This window comes from Microchirus variegatus (genome assembly GCF_963457635.1).
Source record: "Microchirus variegatus genome assembly, chromosome: 13".
NCBI classification, from domain to species: Eukaryota; Metazoa; Chordata; class Actinopteri; order Pleuronectiformes; family Soleidae; genus Microchirus; species Microchirus variegatus.
In genome coordinates, this window is record NC_139814.1 from 12,818,386 (window position 1) to 12,844,306 (window position 25,921).

The window sequence follows — 25,921 nt, forward strand, 5'->3', positions numbered from 1 at the left end:
AATGTCTTGTTTTGTCCAAAAATGATTCAGTTTTAATGATACCTTTGTCATATGGAGCAAAGAAACCACAACATACTGTCATTTAAGGAGCTGAAATTCCTTAAAAACACTCAAACCGACGATTCAGTGATCAAAATAGTTGACCATTCATTTAGTAATCGATTAATAATCAATGAATGCAGTAATTGTTTGAGCCCCAATGTCCACAAAGCCAAACGAGAGCCTTTTAAACTTGTGCAATATGTCACTTTTTTGTTGTTGTTGATGTTATTGTTCTGCTTCTGGTTGGTCTTTGAGAACATGTTTTATTATCATGGATCATTTTACATCAAACCTCGCTCTGAACAGCCAGGTTTTTCTCGCCATAAATGTTACTTCTGAAACTTTTAGTCACACTCCAACCTCTTTGTCGCTGTCTCGCTTTACTAGCCCAATGTTGCTGTTGCCTCCATCTGTCTTGAGACCTTTGCTTCTTTTTAAAAGTGACAGTGTGAACCATTTGTTAAAATATGTTCTTAAAAAAAAAAAAAAACTGTTTCTTCCTCAACAGGTACCAGCCCGATGTCCTCTCCTCCTCCTCCGACAGTGTGATGCATCATGGCTCCGGTGCTGAGCGGAGTGTGGTGGGGGCCGGAGGCCGGTGTGGTCGGGTCGGGCGCAGCAGCTGCCACTGGTGTGGCGTCTTGGCTCGGCAGTGAGCAGCTGGTGCTGGTCATCACCCTCAGCGCCTTCACTGTCCTGCTGCTGGTCTCTGTGCTGCTGCTGCTGTGTGCGAGCTGCCAGGGGTAAAACAGACACTCTTTCTCACACACACACACACACACACACACACATGCGTCAACAGTAATGACCATAATGATTACTACTCTAGGAAACGCACATCGAGAGGAGGTCGGGATTTTATGTAATGAGACGTCCTCCAGGTGCCAAATATCTAAAGTGAATGTGTGTTTTTTCGGAAACAGCAGCTGTGGAGCACTGTTGTGTTGAAAATAGCTCAAACACCTGAGTGTGCATTCTTAGCTACAGTAATTATAGGTATATCAATGAGGAACAGTGCTGCGAGGAGCAGTAAGGAGTAAGCCTCGGGGGGTGGTTTTAGCTTCAATACAGTCACATGATTATTTGAGCTGTCAAGATTATAATAGAGCGGTCTTCAAATGAAAGCACACACAAGAGTGTTCAGAGTGTAAGGATTTGAAGAGATAAATAAAAGTTGACAGGTAGTTTCTGTTAGAGATGATACAGATAATACAAAGTCCTGGGAATATGGGAACAGTTCTTTGACGTTCACGTGATTTAATATGTGAATCAGCAGCTTTGTTTTGGCTCTGTACTCCATTAGACGGGGACTCAACCGATGATCAATAAGTGCGTATATATGTATATATATGTATATGTATGTATATATGTTCCATAAAGGTCCTGTACAAAATGAGCCTTAAGGTAATTGTACATTATATCTATATATATATGTGTATATATTTGTATATATATATATGTATGTGTATATGTGTATATATGTATATGTTTGTATATATGTGTATATATATATATATATATATACATGTATATGTGTATATGTGTATATATGCATGTACATATATACACACACATATACACTATACAGTATATATTTGTGTATATGTGTATATATATTGCTATAAACTATATAAACATATATTTACATATATATGTATATACTGTATATAGTAGAGCAGTAAATAAAGACAACAGTAATGCAAAGACGTACTGAAATTCTAACAGTATGGCTGAAACAGCGATAATATAATATATATATAATATAATATATATAATAGAGTCATGACGTCGTCACATAAATGCAGATACATACATGTTTTCATTCAATCCAAAACAACCTGTCCTCACATCTATCTCCATAAAGCTGTTTCAAGATCATAGTTATTGATCATTTAGGTGTTTAAAGGACAAAACGACACCATCGCTAACTGTGACCTCAATACAATATCATATTAATTACACATTGTGATTAAAGAAAAGATTTTGTAGAAGCTTAAAGCCCTTGAAACCTTTTGTAACCTCTTGTAATATAACAAGAAAAGCATAATTCACTCTATATCGCTCTGTGTTAACTTTACTCTCCATTCGTCTGTCTCTAGGCAGAAGAAAACAATCAATGGACATCCAGCAGGAGACCACGACAACCTCATGAATGGAGTGAGTAAATCGTCCAAAAGCATAGAACAGGCAACAATAAATAAATGAAATAAAGGGGAGACAGATACATGTTAAGTCTGGTTCTAGTATCATGTTGCTGTCATGTGGGGGGGGAGGGGGGTGATTGGAGCTAAATTAGGCGAAATATTTTTACTCACACCTGTTCTCTGTTCTAACAAGTGGTGACACAGATGGAAGTGTTCGCACATCACACACACACAACATCACAGTTGTCATTAGGATGCATACATGTCTGTTATCAGACTGTGTCGTTAATGATGCTGTGTACACAGATTCACAATGGCTGAATGCCTGAATCACACACACACACACACACACACACACACACACACACACACACACACACACACACACACACACACACACACACACACACACACACACACACACACACACACACACACACACACTGTCTATCTCTCTTCCTGACCCAGAAACCTCCCTTTGCTCCACCTGTGACATCCTGTGGTTGTTGTTTCTCAAATGTATGAATTGAAGATGAAGCAGCTGATGTTAAAAACCCTCTGTGTTCATTATTCAGAGAGCTCGGTCGTAATGATTTAAGTGTCCTATGGAACATTGCTCCATGAACACTGTCATTTCCCACCCAATTCAGTCACCAAGAAACAGTTAAGTGTGACAGATGATAGTATTACACAGACTAAGTGACATCCACTTAGTCTCTTTTCGATCACTTCCTCTGGGGGCGGTGTGTGTGTGTGTGTGTGTACGTAAGAAACTATCTTTGTGAGGACATTTTGACCCCACAACTTTAAAGGGCTTTTTCAAGGTTAAGACCTGTTTCTAGTTTGGTTTAGATTAAGAGTTAAGGTTAGTGTAAGGAGCTTGTTAATGCCGTATGTCAATGATGTGTCCTCACTAAGATATAAAAACAAGTGGCTTCATTCATTCTGACATTTGATGGATATCTTCAGGAGCCGTTTAAATGAAAAGGTCGCGTCACAGCCTGAAAGGTTAAACGGGGGTCATCATGTTATGTGGATGATCTGATTGGAATCTGTCCCACTGAGGACACGTCCTAACACTGTAAAGCAGGGGTATCACACTCAAATGACCTGGGGGCCAATGCACATCTATCGTGGTCATGAGGGGGCCGGCTTAGAGAACAAAAAGTGGGGGGGGGGGGGAAAACTGTTCACAATATTGCATCAGGACACACACATATACTATATGATGCAAAATGAATGTGTTAATATCAAAAATAGACATTTATTTTCAATTACATAAATAATAGTGTGGACAACGGACAGCCGTTTCGGCCACTGCTATTAATGGCTCTGGCCCTAACAAGTGTATTTATATATGTAATTGAATGTTGTATATGATGCATTTAATAATGGGATAATTATGACTAAATATATATATACTATCTTATTACTGTTATAAAAAAAAACTTTGCTAGAAAACATATATTATATCAACCTCGCATTAAATATTATAACATGATATTAAGTGGGGGGCGCATGTAATCGATTGGGGGGGGCCGCATGTGGCCCTCGGGCCGCCAGTTTGAGACCCCTACTGTAAAGGAACCTTAAAGCTGCAATATGCTCATCTTAATGCCATGTTTTGTCATAAAGAAATACATTTTCACTTAATTATGTTGTTTCTGTGATAACATATTGTTGTGGTTGTTCCAAAATGCGAGAGTTGTTATTTTTTTCAAACAAAAATATACTAATTTTGAGCATTATGTAATAATTATATTAAAAATAGTTAATATTATTTATTAAATAATAATTAAAACATTAGAACTACATTTATTTTGAGTATTGAAACATGAATCTTAAAGTATTACCTAAGTAGATATGTGGCAGATATTTCATGAGTCAAAACTACATCAAGTATAAGTGTTTTATTATGATATTAGAGTCTGTACGATATAAATGATTCAGACCAATTTAAACACCTGAAGATTTGGATTAAAAACACCTCTTTTGATTCCTTCTCAAAACCTTGTGACCTTGTGTCCAGGAGGTTTTTTTCCTCCTTGTTTTGAAAATGGGAAACAAAAGAAAGCCATTCGGAACACTTGGGTCACAAAATAGTTAAAGATTACATCATAGTCATGAAGAGCTGCTGTGACACTACATGACCACTAGGTGGGGGTGTGTGTGCAGCCTCAAACTATGTAACATGTCTGTGCTCAACAACAAACCCTGAACAAAGAGAACCATAACTAACATCAGTCTCTGCAGGTTGACAGAGTTTCTAAGCTGTTAGTGACATGAGTGACATCCTTATATCTCTGACCGTTAATGTTTACAGTGTGTGCTCATTAATCACGTCTGAATCAGCAGGTGCACGGCTCAGCTAATCAGACGTGGTATGTTTGTTGATTCGAGCGTTTGGAGGCCGATCAAAGCGGTTGTGCTGATTTTTGGGGGCCGGGTTTGGGACATGGGAAACAGGGAAACAGGGAAACAGTCTTCCACTGGAGGACATGGACTCTGCTGAAGTGTCTTTGCTTGAGCTCTGAATTCCCTGCAGAAGGAAGAACTTATATCTTTATTGGCTCCCATAAAGTTTAATTCTCAGTAAATCTTGCCACGTTAAGGAAACACTAAAAGAGTCGATTTAACACCAAGGTCGATTGGGACAGAATAAACTCAGGAATTGGTTTAATTTAACTCTTAAGTGTCACTTTAACACTTGCATTTTAGCATTTAGAATGTAGCTATAGGGATTAAACAGTATACCAGAGTGTTTAACATGACTCTTTTAGAGTCCTGGACTATTCTTTGGTTTAAATATTTCCCCTTTTCACAAGGTTATAAGTCATCACTGAAGCCCCCTCTTTTAAAACAATGTGTCTTTTAGCTCCACTGTCTGTTTGTTGTTTTTCATTTAAAATCAGATGTGTGTGATATCTGCACATACAGTTGAGGCGACAGAAACTGAGATGAGAGCGTAACTTGCAGCTACTTTCTTGGTGCATTTATTAAAGCGTGTGAAAAACGTGTGCTGCTGCCGATGAGGATGAGCTTTAGGTAAAGCCTAATGTGATTGGAAAAGCGTGGATTAAAAAAAAAAAAAAATATATAAAAATAACAGAAGGGCAGAAATTGTAATCAGTGCTGCAAAAATGAGTTCCGTTCCCCAAATCCCCCAAAGATCCGGGAAATAATTTAGTCCTCCACTCTGCTGCCAGCGGTTTGCAGGATTGCACAGAGGTGTGAGAGTCTTACGTTTCTGTGCAGATGGATTTCTGGTCCCTGTGGGAATTGAATATTCCAATGTGACAAGCAATTAGCATAACCAAAGACAGGATTCCCTTCTTTTTTTATTTTCCCTTTTTCTGAACAGCCTGTGACCACATCTTGTCTTTGTTGTGCAGGTGTCGGAGAGAGACACGATCAGCCAATCGGCAGACAGTCCGGCCACGGACATGGCCGTAAGCAGCTCTCACAACGGTCCTTTAACAAGCGGTACAAGTAAGCCAAGCCACAGTCCATGCACTCAGCCATTTAATTATGTTAGACCATTATTTTTATATTCATAAACTGTGCAAAATGTTCACTCCGTTATGCAGCAATAACTCTGGCTTTTGCAGCCACTGTTATGCAACATGTTTGTGTAATGTTCTGAGTCATAGCTGTTACTCATTTTACCTGGACAGAAAAATAATAGCTGCTGTATTATTTTATTGTCATGAGAGAAGGAAACAGTGACTCATGACAAAACTACATTAATTAAAGCTCCACTGTGTGATTTTGGGGGGTTTTTGTTCTTGTTATCCTGCCTCTGTTCGGACTTCATTGGTAGAAACAATTATTTTTTTATATGATGAAAACATGCTCTGTCAAGCACTACTGTGAGACGTGACTTTGGGTGTTTGTGTGTATACACCCTCAGAGCAGGGTCGGACGGGGACAAGAAGCTTTTTTTTTATTTTTTTTAACAAGTGCAATTTGCATTACCGTAATTACGCAACAGTTTATGCTATTTGGAAAAATTCCAAAGGTTTCTGAAAGCTGAGAAGTTGCATGCCAATGTAGTAATTACGGTAATTTCACTCGTGTTGTTGCAGGAAGCCGTGCTTTTGACACCAGAGAGTGGAAAAAACACCTGTATACTCAATTTCTTAGTCTCAATTTTTGGCGCGCTTTTGGACATTTAGACAAAAACACAAACATTTTTCATTTTAAATATGTTTTACACTGTTCAATTTTCAGATTTAAACGCAAAATCTGGTCTTCGTGTCCAACTCCAGTTGTTTTTGTTTTCAAAAAATGGCCGACTTCTGGGTGGACAGAGCTAATGGAAGCACATAAGAAATTAGTTTGGAATCATGAGAACAACAACTGTACCAACTTTGGTTCAAATTTAGACTTATACACAAAAGAAAAAAAATGAAACATTTAGCTTTTTATGCTAATTTGACCATTTTATCTCTCGTCAAAAATTCCCCAAAATTCCTCAAGAAAATTTGGACTAACCCTAACACACTCACCAAATTGCGTCCAGATCGGACTACTTTTGTCTGACCATAGTCTGACTTCTGGGGGCGCTATAGAGCCCTAGTGCTAGGCACGGGTTAGGGCCCTATGCCACTATCGCATTTTTTGCCTACCTCCATGCCAAATCTTAAGAGTTTTTATGCATGTTAACCCCCTCAAAATTGACGTCGGAGAAAAATGACAAACTGAACAGAAACAGGTTCCTCATACTTTGTGCCAAGGCCCAAATAACTGCAGGGATATGGAAAGGATATGGAAAAATTGGCAAAAATCCCTTACTCATGGGACATTTTCTAGCCCTTTTATGGTTAAAATAAGCACAAAAAAATCCAGACAGACATTCTGAGGCTCATGTGTTAAAAGTAATATCAGTATAGAATTCATTTATGAAACATTTCGTCTACATTTCTTTATACTCGAGGGCGAAATCATGTCACAAAGTGTTTTTGTGACAAAAGTTACACACTGGAGCTTTAATGAAATGGTCAAAAATCAAGTCTGATTCTCTTCTTTCTCTGATTCGAGAAAGAAGACGTTCACTTACAGGTGTTTTCTGATCCTCTAGTCCTCACAGACACACAGGACACCAGTCCTCAGCCCTCTGAGGAGTTGCTTTCCAGCCAATCGGAACTCAGGTCCTCCAAATGTCCTCAGGACCGCGAGCTTCCCAGCATCCCTCCCAACAATGCCCTTATCAGTGACGGACCTCCAGCCTCTGGGGACAGCACCTATGAGGTCAGTATTTACACGTGTCCTTACTTACACTCAACTGGAACGTGTCAGCGGTGCAGATTACAGCTGTGGTCAAGACACAGAGAATGTTGTTGAATCGATAGATAGATTTATGTCGCTTATTTCGCAACTATATCAAAGAATCCATGTCTATTTCTGTAACTCAGGTGGTTAAAGAAATCGCAGTAGCGTCACGCGACGTCAGTGTTGAAGACTCTCTGTACGAGACGGTCAAGGAGCTCAAAGACCCCGCCGCACAGCCTGGCCTCCCCAACGGTACCGTGCAGCCGAGTCCAGACGAAGCCCCCCCTCATCCCCCTGCCCTCTTCAACGGTAACCTCAGCCCGTGCACACCTGAGCGGGTCCCCCTGTGCGCCGGCGTGGAGTACGCCTCCGTCGACCTGAATAAGAAGAGCCGCCACAGCGCCGACATGGAGGCCAAGCGGCGCTCAAATAATGTGGCGGCCGTGCCTTCCCACAAGCCTTTGCAGGAACCAGAGGAGGACTTGCCCCCGCCAGTGCCGGAGAAGGTTCTGGACGAAAACGACAACCAGCCGGTGGTGATGATGAATGGGCTGGCAGGGGCCGGGCTGCACAACGGAGAGGTGAGGACGTGTGATTGCATGAGTGAATGTGTCGGATCACATCTGGCAGCGACAGAGTACAGGTGTGCAACATTTACGGAGGATGCGTTTGTGATTGAGAGGCAGTCTGATGGTTCTGATGGTTAGCCACATTCTACTCAGCTGGTTTTCCCTGATCAGTTTAATTCCAATTTAAAGGACGACTGACTGGAAAAAGACGCGTGTGATGTCATGTTTACGTGTTTATGTTAACTTTGTTTTTTATTTATTTTTAGTAGTGCTGAGCACGTGAACGCACATTAATGCATGACGACTGACTGGAAAAAGACGGGTGTGATGTTTACGTGACGCGGCACCGGAGTCTATAGGTGACTTCCGATTGTTTTTAAAAGTTTAGCGTTACTTTAGACTCATTTTAACAGAGGCACACATACGCAGTCCACAGGAACGCTGGTTATTTCTAGCGCTGCTCTTTTCGGCTGTAGGTGCGCTAATGGCGCTAACTGGTAAACGGTGCCTGGACTCCAGTGCTGCAGCACGTAAACATGATGTTTCGCACATCTTTTTCCAGTCAGTCGTCATGGAAACGCGCCATGTGTTAATGTGCTTTAACGTTAACGCAGTTAACAGCTGTTAACTTTGTTTTTTATTTATTTTTAGTCGCGCTGGAAACGCGCCATGCGTTAATGTGCGTTAATGCCGTTACCCACTGTTAGCGCGTTCATTCAGCATTCATTTTTAGTTTTCATGGTGAAATATAGATCGTTCTGAATCAAAACAAACACCTTTACGTTGAACTTCTGTCAAATATCACCATGAATATCTTAATTGCGATATCATGATGGATTACTGTGCTTTAATTTTAGGTTCTTGCGACTGAACATTTAGACCGACCCCCTCTTGATTAGACTAGATGCTCAATGGGCCCCCAGGTCATTTGAGTTTGACACCTCTGATTGAGAGTGTCCAATTTGCCTAATCCCCATATTGCATGTTTTTGGACTGTGGGAGGAAACCGGAGAACCTGGAGAAAACCCACACACACACACGGGGAGAACTCCATGCAGAAAGACCCTTGATCTGACCGGGATGCACTGTAAATTCTGTTATCAACATTAGCTGCTGCATATTCATCTGTAAATGCAAAGAAAAGTTTGTCCCTTCATTGCATAACTGTCCCACAGTTTGTTCGACAGGCTTCAAACTTAGGAGGTGACTCATGAAGGGCACCAGTGTGTGCACTGCTGACTTTGGTGGTGTTTGGATGAGAAAATGCATATAAGAGATATTATTGGTAGAAATTTGTAAGAAATGCCTTTTCACGCACACGCCGCTGTATTTTATATGAATCTGTAGGCTGGTTAACCAGAGGAGGGAAATGCATATGCTGCTTTTTTTACTATCAAGGCCTTGTTGGGTCAACTTCCTATGTTTTTTTCTAGCCTCTTATCTTACAGCACAAGGTCAACCACTCAACTTTTTTTTAAATGTTCCCAGAATGAAGTCAAAATTTGGTCTTTCTCCTTCTACACACCACAGACATGGAGGGAGCTTTATGGACCGTCATGAAAGAAACACGTTGTTGTTTTAAATAAATTTTTTTTGAAGGGTTGGGATTAACTTTATTATATCTCTCTCTTTTTACTCTCCTACTTTAATTGCCTCCTTTGAACTTTTATGTTCTGTTGAGAGTTTTATATCTGAAATTGTCTTGTCTCATATTTCTCTATGCTGGGATCATGACTCCCTGGAAGACGAGATCTCGTAGCTCAATGGGAACTTCCTGGCATTTTATGTTTTAAAACTTTAATTATTATCCCAAATGTTATCAGATACTTTAAGCCCAGTCATGTGACTGGTCCTCCTTTGTACGTTATTAGCATTTTGACATGTTAAACCTTAGAAAAACAACCTTTAGCCAATTACAGCTGACATCATATGAGAGGCAGACTTAACCCTGGATACAAGACCACAATAAGCAGTATGGATACTGATTAATGCAGCATGAATCACTAATGCTTAATATCTGACAAAAGTACACATTTCACTTATTCCTGCAATAGTCAGTGAGTCACAGCAGGCTCTCCCTCTCTCTCTCTCTCCTGTCAGCATCCTGTTTATCCTCATATAACCCTGAGTTGGATTGGTCCGCTCTGTAACCATGAGTAGAAGAGCCACTGGTGGCTTGAGAGAGAGCGAGCGAGTGGGAACGGGAGAACAAAGAAGAGGGGAGAAATATCGTCCTCGTAATTATCATTTTCTAAGCTGCCAGCTCATTGCAGCTTTAGGGAGAGCGACACACCGAGGGGAAGAAACTGGAGATAGTGAGAGGAGGCAGTGTGGGAGTGACGAGAGGAGACGAGGATGAAAATGTGAGCTGGAGTGGAGAAGTGCACGAGAGAGTAATAGATGAAATAGAGATAGTGATGAGGAGATGGGGGGGAGAAATTGAGTTAAAAAATGCTGAAAGGACCGGGAGACATGAAGGAGTGAGACGTAGAGAGGAGAGTCACGAGTGAGAGACGGCGGTAAAAGAAAGGAATAAGAAACCCAGCAGCATACAAATGAAGACGTCTGTAGTGGAGAGGAAGGTAGCGGGGGGAATAAAGGAAGGATGACAAAGAAGAAAGTATCGATCTAAACATGCATCAAATGTGGCAGCTGAATAACGAAGGGCACCAGTGTGTGCACTGCGGTGCCAACTTTGGCAGAGTTTGGATGAGAAATGCAAGCGATGTTGGTAGGATTCACTACCATTCAGCCCGTCGCGCACAGCATGTGTCAGTGCGCGGCGCGGAGCTGCTGTTGCTCTCAGCACGCCGCCTTCCACATGCAGAGATCCATCTGAGTAACACACACACACGCACAAACACACTCTCCTGCTGCCTTTATCAGTAAGGTGAAATGTGTTGTTTCATGACTCAGGTAAATCGGATGGAGGGGGGATTTTTCAAACACCAAAGTGACACAAACTTAAATGAAGCAACAGCTCCTGTGGCTCAGTCTGCTGTTTACAAACTGCAGTTTCCAGCGGGGAAATTATTGCTAATGACGTGGAGAAGAAGCAAATGTATTATGTTTAAAACGTCATAGACTAAAGTTGTCGTAGACTTTGTGAACTTGGCTCTAAAGCAGGGCTCAATGACCTTGGGGCCACTGTGCGTCAAGTGTGGCCAGTAGGGGGCCAGTTAAGGGAAAAAAAAATTATGAAAACATTCATAAAAAAACAACTTTTCAGAAAGAGAGAGGGGGATATGAGCTAAAAATTATGTCGAAATTCCGTCATGATATAGCAGTGCCTCTGACTTGCAGAGTGCCTCAGGGTTCTATTGTTGGGCCCCTTCTCTTCTCCCTGTATTTACTTCCTCTTGGATGACAGTCAAATGTATAGGTCACTAAAACAGGAAAATACATATTCTGCAAAACAACTGATGCAACTGTGCATTGCAGAACTAACTTTGCACTTTAATAATAAAAAGACTGAGGTCATGTGACGCCTCCAAGGTCCATGTTGATTTGGATTCTTTAAAGGGCCCATATTATGCAAAATCAACTTTTTAATCATTTTAATACTTATATTTTGGGTTTCTGGAGGCCCTACCAGTCGCCAAAGTGTGAAAAACTAAGACAATACCTGACACCTACAGCAACAAACCTTGATGTAAGACTGGACAGTGATCTTAAACTTGATGCACAGATTAGCTCAGTGGTCATATCCAGCTTGTTTAAACAATTTGCCAAAGCTAAGCCATTTCTTTCTCTGTATCACTTTGAGATTTTAATCCATGCTTTCATCACGACTACTTTAGACGACTGCAATTCACTCTATATTGGGCTTAGCCTTAAGTCACTTGCACGCCACTGGCTCTTGGTTCATTTCTGGATTGATTTTTAAATTATTTTTTTTCTTTTTAAACATCTTCATGGTCTTGCCGACTTGCTTCAGCCGTACGCTCCCTCACGTTGTCTCAGGTCAGCAGATCAGTCACTGTAAGTCGTCCCTGAGACAAAGAGGAAGCTCAGAGATGGCACATTTTCAGTCTCTGCTCTGAAACTGTGCTTTTGCACACCAGGCAGGCCGACTCACTTCCTGTTTTTAAGTCCTCTCTAAAAACACATTTTACATCACTTTGGCTTTTAACTCAGTGTGAGATGTTGACTTTTACTATTTTTTTTGTAGTTGTCGTGTCTGTGTACTGTAGCACTTTGACCTACTGTGTTGTTGGACTGGATATTTCCCAGAATTTCAAAATAAAAGTGTTTGTGTTGACATGGAAAGATGTATAGCTCACAATAACAATGTTTTCATGTTGCAAAATGAATCTATCACTAAAAATATTACTAAAAATAAAATGCATTATTACTGGTGAGCCACATGAAATGGCCTGGAGGGCCGTGGGTTTGAGTCTAACTACCGCTTGAGTTCAGACTGACATAAATGAACAACCGCTGATGGATTGCTGTTGGGTTTGCTCTCACGGTGAATGCAATACCACCCCTTAGCCCTCCCCCTTCCCCCTACCCCTTTGTCGGAGTTCCCCTTGGCCCTCAAAACAGAGTTGAGGGAGCGAGGGGTACGAACGTTCCCCTAAGAAATGAGACACACCTCCATTACGTCATCACGTCGTCCGGACTTGACGCTCACGGACTGCTACATCAACAAGCCGATGCGATGCGATGCTTGTTGATGTAACAATCCAAAAATGCCGTCCTAACAAGTAATGTTTGTAATGTTTGTAATGTTTGGGCTATTTTTCTGTTTTTACGACTGTCAGCTGCTAACCAACGACATCGGCGGCGACGCTGTGAGGAGTGTTCACACACACACAGTTACAGCGACTGCAGACCCGCTGCATTACCATAGCCACACACACACACACACACACACACGGTGCAGAGGGAGAAAGCTGCTCGCAGACAGAGCGGAGTAGAGCGGGGACAGAATCTCCTGTTCTGTCCTGAAGACGTAACTGTGCACTCCGGCACAATTTGTTAATGTTAAAAAAATAGCGATAGCAGCTAGCTAACCACTTACGAAAGGAACGCCGGGATAGCATCGGCTACGACTAGCTAGTAATTCAAAACAAACTTGACTAGTGATTCAGAAACACCGTTGACAATTGAAGAAGACCGCAATACAATCATTACACATGACTGTCTTTATTAAAATACTGAAAATACATTTGTGCGAGTCTTTAACGGCCAGCTTTCAAACTTCGCTGACAGGTGACGCGGCGGAAGCTGCGAAATTCCTCAAAGCCCTCCGTTTCAAGTGTGGTCCTGAGGAAGCTTCGTTTCGAGGGCTACGTAGCCCTACGGCTTGGCCCTACCCCTTAACCCTTATGAGAAATGAGACAGCCCTACACCTCACATGAACGCGCAAAAACAAGGGGTAGGGGGAAGGGGGAGGGCTAAGGGGTGGTATTGGGATTCAGCCTTAGTCTCACCCTGGCGGCGAAACTGGAGTTAGTGGACTTGATCGATTTGGCACGGACGTCCTCGTCCCTCTCAGGATGAATTGCGAGAACTTTGGCGATCTCTTCTCGTAACTGGTCTCGGGCCAAGAACATCAGCGTGTTGCCGCTGTCACTGTGTGCCTGTTAGCATGCGCTGATGATGGCAGCGTTTTGGCCCAAAGCACAGCTGTGCATAAGTAGCCTCGCACAGCCGCCGTCATCATCATCATCATCATCATCAGGCTGGCTGTCGTCCCAGGTGTAGTTAAGAAATGAGCCAAAATTATTTGGAGAGAAAACAGAGACCAAGAGTTAAATAGTTAGCCTCCCTGGCCATCGTAGTGTGTGTGTGTGTGTGTGTGCACTGTTTTGTTGCGCAAAAAACATTTCAGCTTAGTTCACTTTCAATTTAACCTCAAATACAGTGGTTATTTGCCGTAGATTTTACTCGCGTAAGCATGTTCATGTGAATGCAGTATCTCAATAGCGTCGTGAGAGACATTTACTGGATACATTTTGGCCGTCAAACGTCAGGTATTATGGTCACTGTGACCTCAGAAATCATATTTTAACCTTAAAAACACAATATTTCAGGAACAGCATGAACAAAATCTTTACCATTTTGTTGCAAACTTTCACTTGGTCTTATTAAAATTGGTCCAGGGTCATTTTGACCGTACAACCCTTTTTTCCCATTGTGCATGTGTTGTCTTCAGAAGGCCTCCAGACAATCCTTTTTTTGGATTAACTGCTGTGATTTTGGCAGCCGTCGGTCAAAGCTCACTAAACATGTTTGGCCTTTTGAGCGTTTTTAAGTTAACGCGAGCATGTTATGAGACTTTGTTTTGGCAATGGTTCAATTTTCACTGATTGAGCAGTTACTAAGTGATAAAAATAACTGCCAGGCCTTGTTGAAATGACATTCTTGACTATATTCAACTTCCTTTCCCTTGTTTATTTATCTTTTACTCTCCTCTGTTCCTTTGTCCCAGGTATTGCAGCCAATTAGTTAATCACTGCAGCTCATTAGGACAGCAGGCGAGTCTCGCCTCATCTGACCCCAGTTTGCATGATGAAATTTTGGTCTGCTGAGCTACAATCTATCTCAAAACCACACTGGTTGCCACACACACACACACACACACACACACACACACACACACACACACACACACACACACACACACACACACACACACACAGAATGTGCTCATTTATATTCACACCTTGTTGGTGTGTCTAGTCAGCATTAATGCTGTTCCCCCCCCCTCCATCCTCCCTATTACACACACGCACACATACCAAAAACATGCGTGTGTTTACATACATAATGCTACACATGGACTCCCTGGGGCTGATTTAAGGTTAACCCCGAATGTTCCCGGCTCCCCATGGTTTACGCCCGCGTATGACCAGGAGCCATTAGCAATTTGTCTTGTCAGACCAAATGTGTGTCTGCGTGTGTGTGTGTGTGTGTGTGTGTGTGTGTGTGTCTGAGTGAGCGCCAGCTGGCCACCATCACTATGACAGTTAGTCTGGTTTCATGATGGATGATGTGGACTATAGCTACTCTCCTTCTCTCTCGCTCCTTCACTGAAGCACACACATAGCTATGTTAGTGAGGACACTGATGGACATCATGCTCTGCTCTGCAACCTTTAGCATTAAAAGAGACACTTTTGTCCCCTCTCCACCCAAATAACTGTGATCTGGAGCCGCAGAACCTGTTTGAGCCATAAATGAACATAACATCATGTATAATATACATGTAAAACGTTTATATTATAAAGTTTTACATATGGATATAGTATATAAAAAAACATAGTTTGTTGCATTTATGACTTCATTACTGTTTTCAAACATTACATAGGATGTCGCGCATATTTTATTGGACGAAATATTAAACCACTTTCATTTAAGTCTTCATTTTGAAAGAAATAATGAAAGAAAGACGTAAAATAGAGATAAACATATTATTTTCAAAGCCACAGGGGCTACTACAGCTTTACCTGTACACTAACCTTAACTTTCACAACTAAAAGCTTAAAGTCTTTACCCATAAACGGCCCTTTTAAGGTGCGACAGAACATAAGGAAAATGTCTTTCACAAAATGTCATCGTCTCCTGTCTACGCAGTGCATGCACCCAGTATGTAAATTTCTCAGATGAATCCCCTTTTAGTGCCAGCTCGGTAAATACTCCTCCGCAGCTGAGATCGGGTTTTCTCATAAACACACGTTTTTTTCCGTTCGTACACCTGGTTTCCACTTTAATATTTTTACTGCACCCACACTCACTCGCTCGCACCTTTTTTCTGTGACCTTTATTCACATCCTCTCTGATCCTGTGCACTTGTACAGTTATTGAACCGTCATGAACGGCAATAACACTTGTTTGCAGCCGTTTGACTCTGTGTGTGTGTGTGTCGCCTGTGGGCTCGTCATAGTCGGCGCAGGAAATGAATTTGACCCCCCGCCTGTGTGCCGCTGGGGTGGGGGAAACACAGGGGACATGGCACAGGTAAAATGTGGCTGTCAGCATGTCAGCGCCGTTGAGCTGCTGGATAAAACCTCGGCATTGCTTTTGTTAGATGCAGCGTTTGGATATGCGCATATGTGAGTTATAGATATATAATTGGAGTGTGGGTTATGACTGTTTGCATATCCACAGCTGCTTTGAATGTGTTTAAAGCGCTGAATGAGGCAGGGAATGCAGATAATACCAGTTTAGGCTGATCTGTATGCACTTCATGACCAACACCCGAGGTGCCCATCCTCTGGGGAGACTGTAATCAGTTTACTATCATACTCGCATGTCCTGCGTGTTATTGTGTCCCCTACATAAACATTTTCCAGGTTATTTTCTCTCACGCACATGCATTCAACACATCACAGATAAAGTGCTTAATGAAAGAAAACCCAGTATTCATACCATCGTGCAGTAGATGTTGATATAATATTACGTTTGACATCTGATTTTATATCAAATATGTATATAAAAAAGTACTTTATGCCAGACTTCAATGCACTGGTTACCACTCTTTGCAGCAAAAAGACCCGGGTTTGAGATCCAGTCAGAACAAGGGCCTTTCTGCATGGAGTTTGCATGTTCTCTGGATTCCTTCCACAGTCCAAAAACATGCAGATTTGGGGATTAGGCAAATTGGACACTCTGAATTGACCGTAGGTGTGAATATAAGAGTGAATGTCTCTATATGTGACCCCGCCTATCGCCCTATGTCAGCTGGGATTGGCACCAGTGCCCCACATGTGGAGGATAAAGCAGTAGAAAATTAATGGATAGAAGTGTTTAAAGGAGACATATTACGCAAAAACCACTTTTTTGAACATTTTAATACTTTAATATTTGGGACTCTGGAGGCCCTATGAGTAGGCAAAGTGTGAAAAAAAAGATGACTCAGTCATGTTTTTGTGGTCCGCCTCAGTATAAGTACAGGAGATAAAATACGCAATGTTGACTTCCGCACTCATTGCTACGTCACAATTAGACATTCCTGGAATTGTTTTTTGCGGAGCTCTGCTTTGTCCCTAAAAAACGCGATAGTATCCGGAAGAGCAGAAATCTGTGACGTGTTCTATTCTTGGCTGCACAGTGCAGCACAGAGTTCTACACAAACTTCCAGCCTCAGAGGATTTACGTGTCCAGTGGATACATGTTATATATGACGGCAATGTGCCGGCTAGAGTCGGCAAATGATGGCTTTTCCAAATGCTAACTGCTGTTAGCTGCCAGAGCCTCAGTGACGCTGGCGTCGTTTCCTGTGTCTCATTTGCATTTAAAGAGACAGGCTCTCAAAAGTGAGCGTTCTGAAAAGGGCTGTTTTAGCAGAGTGATTGAACTGCTGTGGTGCTTCATCCTTAAGGTATTTTGACCAAAGCATGTCACAGACATGTTCATTAGGACACCAGGGAACTAGGTTAATTTGGAGAAATAGGGTATAATATGTGTCCTTTAATGCTGACTTGGACCCGACTAAATGAAAATAGTTCATTATTTACCCCCTGATTGTTGAGCCAAGAATGAGGAGGTTGCAGTTTTTCGATGAACAAATATAATAAAGTGCACTTGTAGGTGCAGTCACTGGGTCAGGTCACTCTTCACTCTGCTTAATTGGTTAAGGGTAACTAATGCAAAATGGAAAAAAATGCATCTGCTGCACTGCGGGCAGAGTTTTGCCGATTATCGATGATCAAAATAGTTGACAATTAATTTAGTAATCCATTAATTGTTTCAGCTCTAGATAAGATATCGATGCTGCAATGCAATTAACAATGTGGTGACGCCAAATGTCAATAATCACCAGTATAACTACTCCATATATCTGAATTTACCCTTTGTTTTCAGGTAGAAAAGTATTTTCTTAGAGAAATGCATACAATTTTACTGTATTATGGACAATGTTAACTTGGATATCGAGGTTCTTGTTAGACTCCCGAGGTGTTCCAATCCGCTGCCACATACGCGTTGTTGATTAATGGCTTCCCCATCGATCAAAAAGGCGACGTGTGGATGCAGACCGTGTGCAGGAGCGTCGCGTTCTCCGTCACTGCCTATTGACTTTCACTCTGTCATTCTCCTAATAAATGGGTGCTTATATACAACGTTAGCTTTGTATGTATCGGAGCACAAAGTGCAAAATGCAGAGCGTGTTTTTCTCCCACTGCGGGGAATAGTTTTTGAGTTCGGTTTATTGATCGGTTACCAAGACGTTCACAGTGTTTGTCTGGTCAATAGTTTGCCAGTGTGCACGCTGCTTTTGATTAGAACACAGACTACAACAAGCCACTGAATTCTTAAAGATAGAAAATGTGTGACAGCCCCTCAGATGCATCTTTACACCCGATTGTGGTTGCAGTAAAGCACCCACCTTGTTATTGTTTTAAATATCTGATTCTGCTCTCCTTTTCCCCCCAGACTGCTGTATCTAAATCTACCTTTTTTGTTCTTTTCTCCTCTAGTTACACTCCCCCCTGTCTCCTCCGCCAGGGTTCAACAACCACATTCTGTCAGACAATGAAGTAAGTGTCTGTTAAACCCCCTTATTCCCCAAACTGCCTTTTCCCTGTCCCGAAATGGGAGCACATTTACACCACGAGTGCCAGTGCTTCGAGCACCCAAAAAAAGAGGAAAAGCAAAAGGTAAAACTAGTAGAACATCACACAACTTGCTACGAGGGAAAAGCCTAGCAGGGACTTTTTGATATAAACGTCTCAATGACTGCTTCTTTTAGTGCTCTCATTCATGCGATCTCGATAAACGTAGATGTAAATGTCTCCTCTGTCGTCCTTTCAGGCAGCGGTGTACTCCACAGTCAACAAGACGCACTGTGGCGACGCACTCGAGGAGGACAAAGAGCACGACTACAGCAGCATCGCCGAGCTCAAAGGCCTGGTCCCCGCGTCTTCCTCCAGCGACCTCTACGCCACCGTGCGAGACATCTACGCCCAGCCCGACGACGACCCTCAGCTGGGCGACGACCAGATATTGGACAGCACGGATCCCGGCTATGAAACCATCCGCATTCCAAAGACTAACGGCGTGGACGATGACCGCGGGGCGAGGCCCGGAGCGGAGGGGTCAGACGCTGCCAAAGCAGAGCCCGACTACGAGAGCGTTGGAGAGTTGGGTCTGGACGGCGAAGCGTCCCGCCTCTAAAGTGTTTTTCTATCGTCTTTTGTCATGTGTGGCAGTTTGGGAGAAGCTTCTCACAGATGCCACTGTTTGTGCTTTGAACCTGCATGACTCAGGGGCGGGGGGGACGGGGGGCACCAGCAGAAAACGGCTCAACACAACCAAATCCATCATCAATGCATGAGTGTCCTCTTTACAGCTTGGGTACGGTTTATAATAGCTGATCTGTTCATGCGTCACCCAGGGTCAGTGTCGTCGGTACTGGTAGGCCGAGTCGTAAATGAACTGCAGGATCTCAGTCACTGGGCGTTAGTCGTGTGGAAGATTGCATTTTTGGGTCTTCATTGAATTTTTGACGGTGCAAAGAAAGATTTTCTATCATGACACAAACATAGCGGAGAATCCTGTGTGCCTGTAATGTAAAAAAAAAAAAAAAGAAGAATTCGGTGCCATATAACTCATGAAATTCCTGCACTTACTGTACATACGAAGGCAACGTTATATGTACTCCCCGCTTCCAGCTGCGAGCGTCTTTCTAGCTCCTTCCCAGTGACTGTCATGTATTATTGAGGTGTCGTGGTTTTTATTTCTTGGCTTGCTTGAAATTCCCTTGCAACAGCGACCGCGGCGCGGTTAAAAAAAGAAAAAGAAAAGTCTTATCTGCGACCGCACTACCGTCAAAGCACATCATCCAACACAAATGAGGACACTTTAACTGCGACACCTTTTTTACAGCTGAGACTGTTTAGGTCAGGGGATGTGAAGCGAGTCATCTGCAGAACCAAAAATGGAAACTTAAAGAGCTTATAGGCTATAAGGAGGTGGATTTCACACGAGCTTGCAGTTTCAACAATACATTTTTTAAAATGTATTTTTAAATGTTTTCCCGTGAGGTTCCTATTTATTTAAAAGATGCTTATTGTGATGTAGTTGTGAGACGTCACTAGTACGTGTGTGAGGGTTGTATAGAAGTTCCTAGCGTTTCTATTGAGATTCATACTAAATGAAAGGGTACGCTTTTCCCTAACTTTAAAAAAAAAAAAATATATATATATACATTCGTCATTTTTGCACAATGGTCTAAACAAATTCAAAAGACTTGTAATGTGATAAAATGGCACAGCCTTGTATTGTTGATATTAATACGACCTTTTTGTTGTCTTTATGCTTTATGAGCCCGACGCTTGGTACAGTTTGCAATCCTGGATTCTTTTAAAGCACAAAAAACGTTTAAATACGATGGTACTGCATTTATGTGTGTAAGCATTTAATGCCAATCGGTTATGTCTCTGCACAATTCTCAATATCTGTTTTTTTCCCCTTTTCCTTTACTTACTAGCAACACTCTGACAAACAACAACGTATCTGTTTGTAGCTTGTGCTGACGACATGCCAACCAGGACGTGTGTATGTGTATGTGTATATATACAGTAGTTAGAGCACTATTTTAGGTATTTACGTAAGCTTTAACCTGTTTGTACAACGTTCAGAGTGATATACTTTTAGATTTTAGTCTGACAAGTGCACTGATTTTGTGTCTGGCTTGTTTTAAGGGGGAAAAAAAACTGTTGAAAACCCATAGGCTTTTGCCTTGTAATGTAATATTTGTCAAATTGTTTTTTGGAACCCTGCAAAGTAGTCAGAAATAACAGGTGACAGAGAGTTATGGTACAGTTTTGGTACGTGCATTTTAAGAAGAAGAAAAAAACAAATACGGTGGTACTTCATTTTATTGTATAAAGACATTTGTTTAGCTTATATTTGTTGCTTGTAAATATACTGCTTCTCCACTACTGGTATCATCATGTTCCTTAACATCAAACTATTGTAGCTCTGGCCTTCGTTCACGAATCACTGGACATGCAGGAGCTTGTTGGTGACACTGCCTGGTATTAGACTCGTAAATGATGTCAGATATGTAAACTACAATCTGAAAAGCAATCAATTCTATCCTTGTTGTTGTTGTTGTTGTTGTTTTTAAACCAAGATTGTTAGTTTCTGCCTTCGAGCACATTGTTCCAAACACCTACAAGCGCCGTGTTTGTGTGTGTGGATCAGGGTGGTGGTGGTGTGCCATCATTTAGAAATAATGGCATTCACGGCGCACTATAAATGACCTTTAAGGAAATAATCTACCAGAGGGAGGGAGGGGGGGGGAGGATGTTTTAGTGCCAAATCTAATCAGGACAGCACATACACATAGTTAATAGATACTTACCTAAAATCACTTATTCTCTCTGGCGGTCTGTCTTGGTCATAAACACACACACACACTCATTCCCCCTGTATGGGATGGGGGGTGTTGTAAGGGTTCGGAGATGCTGCCTCTCCTTCAGCTCCACTACTCCCTTAATGAGACCATTTGCCACCCCCCCACCACCACCACCACCACACACACACACACACACACACACACACACACACACACACACACACACACACACACACACACACACGCATAACAAGCAGACACAACTCCTCTGTGACGCCCGCCTTTGATCAACAGGGCAAAGCCAGTTTTGGCAGTTATGGCCACATCTGTCACTCCGCTCTGTCCAGTTTCCATTCTCTGCATGTAAATATTTTATGATGACACAAATTGTTCTATTAAAAAAAAAAAAAAAAAAAAAAAACACGAACATATATATATAATAAATTGTGTCCCGTCTTTTCATTCACCGGGGGTGATATTGTGTTTAAAAAAAAAAACCATTATGTCGGACATTAATTAGGCCATTTGTTTCTGTGATAACACTCTTTGTTAGATTCACTGTCACTGCTGGTTGATAATCACAGAGAATGAATGAGATTTCTGGTTCAAGCAGACAGAGATTGTTTTAATCAAGAGGGACATGTTGGATTATCTTTGTCTTTTCCCCCCAGAGAGCAACAACGTCCACCACGTTGTGTGACGCTAAATGTTACTTACATTGCAACGTTAAAGTGAGGAGTATAAAAATAAAAATAAGATTTACGAATGTAGGGTTGATACACAGTCACGTTTTAATAATTAGCACACACATACACACACACATCTCCATCAAGGCTGCTCAATATACTCAACTGGTGATTTGTATCTGGATCACCAGTAAAAAAAAAATCTAATCAGTTCCTCCTTGGGCCATAACCTACATCTCCAGATACATTTAAACCAAATCCGTCCTTTACTTTTTTGAGTTACAAACAAATGTGGCCGATAACATAACCTTGTGGAGACGGCACAAACCTCCACCAAGGCCGCTCAGATTCACACAGTGTCAATACACTCCTCTATCTCACAAGGTTAACTTTCTTTTACTTTTTTTTTTAATATTGACATATTCTATCACCACCAAAATCGAATTATTTTCTCCTCAGGCTATAACCTACATATCTTCACTGTCCAGACAAATGCAGCCAAAAAACACATCCTCCTTGTTGAAGGAAAGATATCAGTTCATTTTTGATAAGGCCGATTACTGTTTCTAATGCATAATATTTACATTATATCTTGGCTTTATCAGGCACATTAATGTCTAACCCTTTTACACCTGTTCCTATGGGCATTGTTTTTGCTTATTTTGACCATAAAACACTGCAGTTGTACACAAACACCAGTTAAATGTGGAATTTGAAACGTGTCGTCCGTGATATGATCGGTGTTAAAGGGTTAAAAAAAGTATTGTTTGTTTACAACTGCCTGCAGTTGCATTACATGCAGGGTTGGTGTTGAAACATATTCACCCCAGAGCACCCCATGATAAGTGACTACAAAAAAAAGAGAGCAAACATTAATTGTGTTTACATTCATTAAAAACAAACCAGAGCAGTCTATTACTTTCATTTCAGAGACAAGAAACACATGTCCCTTAAAAAGTGGGTTACACGTCTGCAATAACTAGGTTATATCACAGACCCTGTTTGTCTGGCAGAAGTTTTTTTCCTTTCCTTCGCCTAAATTCCCCCCTTTTTCTTTCTTTCTTTCTTCCCCTCTGCTTTACCTCCTCCCTTCTTGTTTCCTCTCCATCTTTGCGTCATTGTTTTGAATGGAGCATCCTCCCGGCTTGCATTACCTTCAGTCGAGGGGGGGGGGGGCGGTGGGGGGCTTGTGGAGGCGTGTGCTTCCCCGACCAATTGCAGCCCGCCGAGGCCGCCGGACCGCACATGTTTATAGGCAGCATTCCGCCGGTAGAGCCTCTGCACGGTCGGAGCTGCGCGCGGACGGGATCTCCCAGAAGCCGGAGCTGGAGTCACACCGGCCTTATTTTGAAGCGTCGTCGACCGTATATAGTTGGATGTCAACGTGAATAATGGAGTAAAGTGAAATTATTCGACGCGTATGCTTCCATTGTTTTACCTCCGAGGTGTTTTTTCCCCCAATAGGTCGTCATTTTGTCAAATCGTGGTCAAATGTCCGTTTGCTTCCTGGATATGGCGGTTTCTCCGTGTTTTACCGCCACCCGCTGAGCTGTGAGGGAGCAGCGAGGAAAACAAACAGGTCGAACGGAGGGAGAAAGGTAGCCGGTTGAATGTGGAGGTTGTGTAGCGGCGAATGAATCGTTATTGTGCTGCGGGATTTGGACGAGTGCTAATTCAAAGTTTCCCCTTCAGTTTTCGGTGCTTTTGACTTGCGGTGCGTTCACGGACGCGGTTAGGAGTCGTCGCCTTTCCGAGTATGTTGCAGCTTTCTAACATTTTGCCAAGACTGTCGAAGCGCGTAGTCCACCCGCTTCGGTTTTGCGTTTCCCTCGACGTTGTTTATCGGCTATAATTCGACGTTAAATGCTTTAATTCCACGCCGAATTCAGACAGACACTCTTTTAGACATGCATACGAGACGCCTGGTGAAGCGGTCGATCCTAGGCAGCCGCGTTTATGCGCCGAGTCCGACCGGGGACGGTGCCCCGGTGACAGGAGTGGTCCAGGCTGTCAAGCAGGAAAACAGAGACGTGTCGGCCGCGGGGACCAAACGCAGCGTCTACACGGTGCTCATGCAGGACGGCAGCCTCAAGGAGTTCACCGAGGAGGAGATAGCCGCCGGCTTCAACCACACTACAGCTAAAGGACCGCTTAAATCCAGCCTGAAGGTGCGTTTGTGTGTGTGTGTGTGTGTGTGCGTGGAGCGCCCCGGCCGGCAGGCAGCGCTTTACTGTTGTTGTTGTGCGGTGTTTTGCAGCGTTTAACCGCTTCCTGCACAGAGCGGATTGAGCGGCGCTGCCGCTTCTTCTACTGCTTCTGACGGCAAATGTAAGCATGTGATGGCGCACGGCGTCGGTCAGAAGGGCCTTTGGTGCACATTTGTTTGCAAATAGCATCAAATTGCGGGCTGTCATGATGACATTTTGCGACATCACATGAATGGGACAAAGGGCTTGATACAGTAGGCCTGCGCAATGTTTGTGTGATCCAGTGGGTGGGTAAGCAGAGGCAAACAAACACACTGTGTGACTGCAGCCTTTTTTTGGGGGGTTGATGGAGATAGAGTACAACATATATATAAAGGATTTTGCACATTGCTTTATTTATAATTCGTGTGTCACTATGTGCACCATGCCTTTTATTGCACATTTACCCTCAAATAACATGTTTTGGACTTAAAAACATTATCACAACAAAACAAATCACATCACAAATGTGGCAATTTCAGATTACTGTTCGTTTGTTTGTCCTCTGGGTGAAAGATACATTGAGGTTTTTTACAGTTTTCCATGCCCAACAACAAACATTTTACACATCTGTGGTAAAACATTGGTCAAAGTGATATCTGTAAGTGTGGTTGCACAGTGAATATGGTGTTTATTAACCCTTTGTTGCACTTCTATTGAAGAAAATTGTATCCCAGATTGTTATTGATTCATCGCTCAGCTCTATTTGGAGATTTTCACTAAGAGATGATGCAGCTGCACACACACCTGGCAATATTAAATGTATTATTCCTTCATCGTCATCTAGCAAGTGATAGAAATAGTCTGGGCTTTTTTTTTGTGGCAGCAAAAACATGAAACCCAAAATCTGTAGTTGTGATGTGGGTCTAATTAGCAGCACTGACCTAATTTTCTGTTAAATAGATGAAGATTGCACGAGGAAGAGAAACCGAGAATTTGTCCTTTTGATATAAAAAAAACATCAGTTTAGTGTGTGTGATTTTTGTGCTTTTTATAGTTGTGGGAGGGCCTGAGGAATTCCTGTGACTTAAAAAAATGACTTGTTTACAGTCCTTGATTTATTTCGATTGGTGCGGTTTCGTGTTCCTCTTCACATATATGTGTATGTGTGTGTTTGTGACTGGATTATGCTTTTAAAGAAGTAACTTGCTGGTTCTGCCCACGTTTAGTTTTATTTTCATAACCAAAGAAAAAAAAAAGACTGGCTACTGTTTGCTACCACTCATGCACATTTCATTTATGTAAATGTGAGATCTGTGTGCAGAGACACCAGCAGCAACTCACATTTCACTCCATGTTTTTTTTAAGTCATGTAGAAATAAATGTAACTTTGTTAACTTGACACAAACTTAATTTTGAGTGTCGGAGCTTTGAGTGATGGGGGAATAGTGTAAACTTTGGTGCTCTTGTGTCCTCATTTGCACATTTTCTGTATGCAGCAGCAGCAGCAGCACGCTCACAAAAGCTGTTGCACAGTATTGTTGCAGTCAGCGGTGCAGCTGAGGCTGAGCGTGCAGTCCTGTCAGCACAATGGTCAAGTCTCTTTCAGCACGACTCAATTCCCGCTGAGGTCGAAAACAAGCCATAAAATGAGGAGGAGGGGTCTCTTCTGTGTGTGTGTGTGTGTGTGCAGATTCTCGTGTGTGCATCTG

At 42.3% G+C, this 25,921-nt stretch overlaps 2 protein-coding genes across 3 annotated transcripts in view; both read left to right on the top strand.

Moving 5' to 3' along the window:
- The first annotated feature begins 579 nt into the window (after nt 1–579).
- On the top strand, nt 580–19,226 carry pag1 (phosphoprotein membrane anchor with glycosphingolipid microdomains 1). Its single transcript, XM_083900272.1, has 7 exons — nt 580–785; nt 2,142–2,199; nt 5,579–5,675; nt 7,267–7,436; nt 7,601–8,038; nt 18,453–18,512; nt 18,787–19,226. The coding sequence occupies exons 1-7, from the start codon at nt 598–600 to the stop codon at nt 19,147–19,149; spliced, it is 1,374 nt and encodes a 457-aa protein (XP_083756398.1). The 5' UTR covers nt 580–597; the 3' UTR covers nt 19,150–19,226.
- Nucleotides 19,227–23,930: 4,704 nt separating this feature from the next.
- The window catches only part of znf704 (zinc finger protein 704), a gene marked incomplete at both ends in the record, with an annotated part of 46,866 nt that continues 44,875 nt past the window's right edge, over nt 23,931–25,921 (top strand). For both annotated transcript variants that reach the window (XM_083899367.1, XM_083899368.1), the window contains one exon: nt 23,931–24,191. In XM_083899367.1, coding sequence (XP_083755493.1) covers nt 23,931–24,191 — 261 coding nt within the window. The remainder of the gene's footprint in view (nt 24,192–25,921) is intronic.

Excerpts from the sequence above, each read along its gene's own strand:
- pag1 (XM_083900272.1), top strand. The coding sequence starts at position 598 with ATGGCTCCGGTGCTGAGCGGAGTGTGGTGGGGGCCGGAGGCCGGTGTG. Across the intron at positions 5,676-7,266 it reads TCCTTTAACAAGCGGTACAA|TCCTCACAGACACACAGGAC; the intron begins GTAAGCCAAGCC and ends CTGATCCTCTAG. Across the intron at positions 7,437-7,600 it reads CTGGGGACAGCACCTATGAG|GTGGTTAAAGAAATCGCAGT; the intron begins GTCAGTATTTAC and ends TCTGTAACTCAG.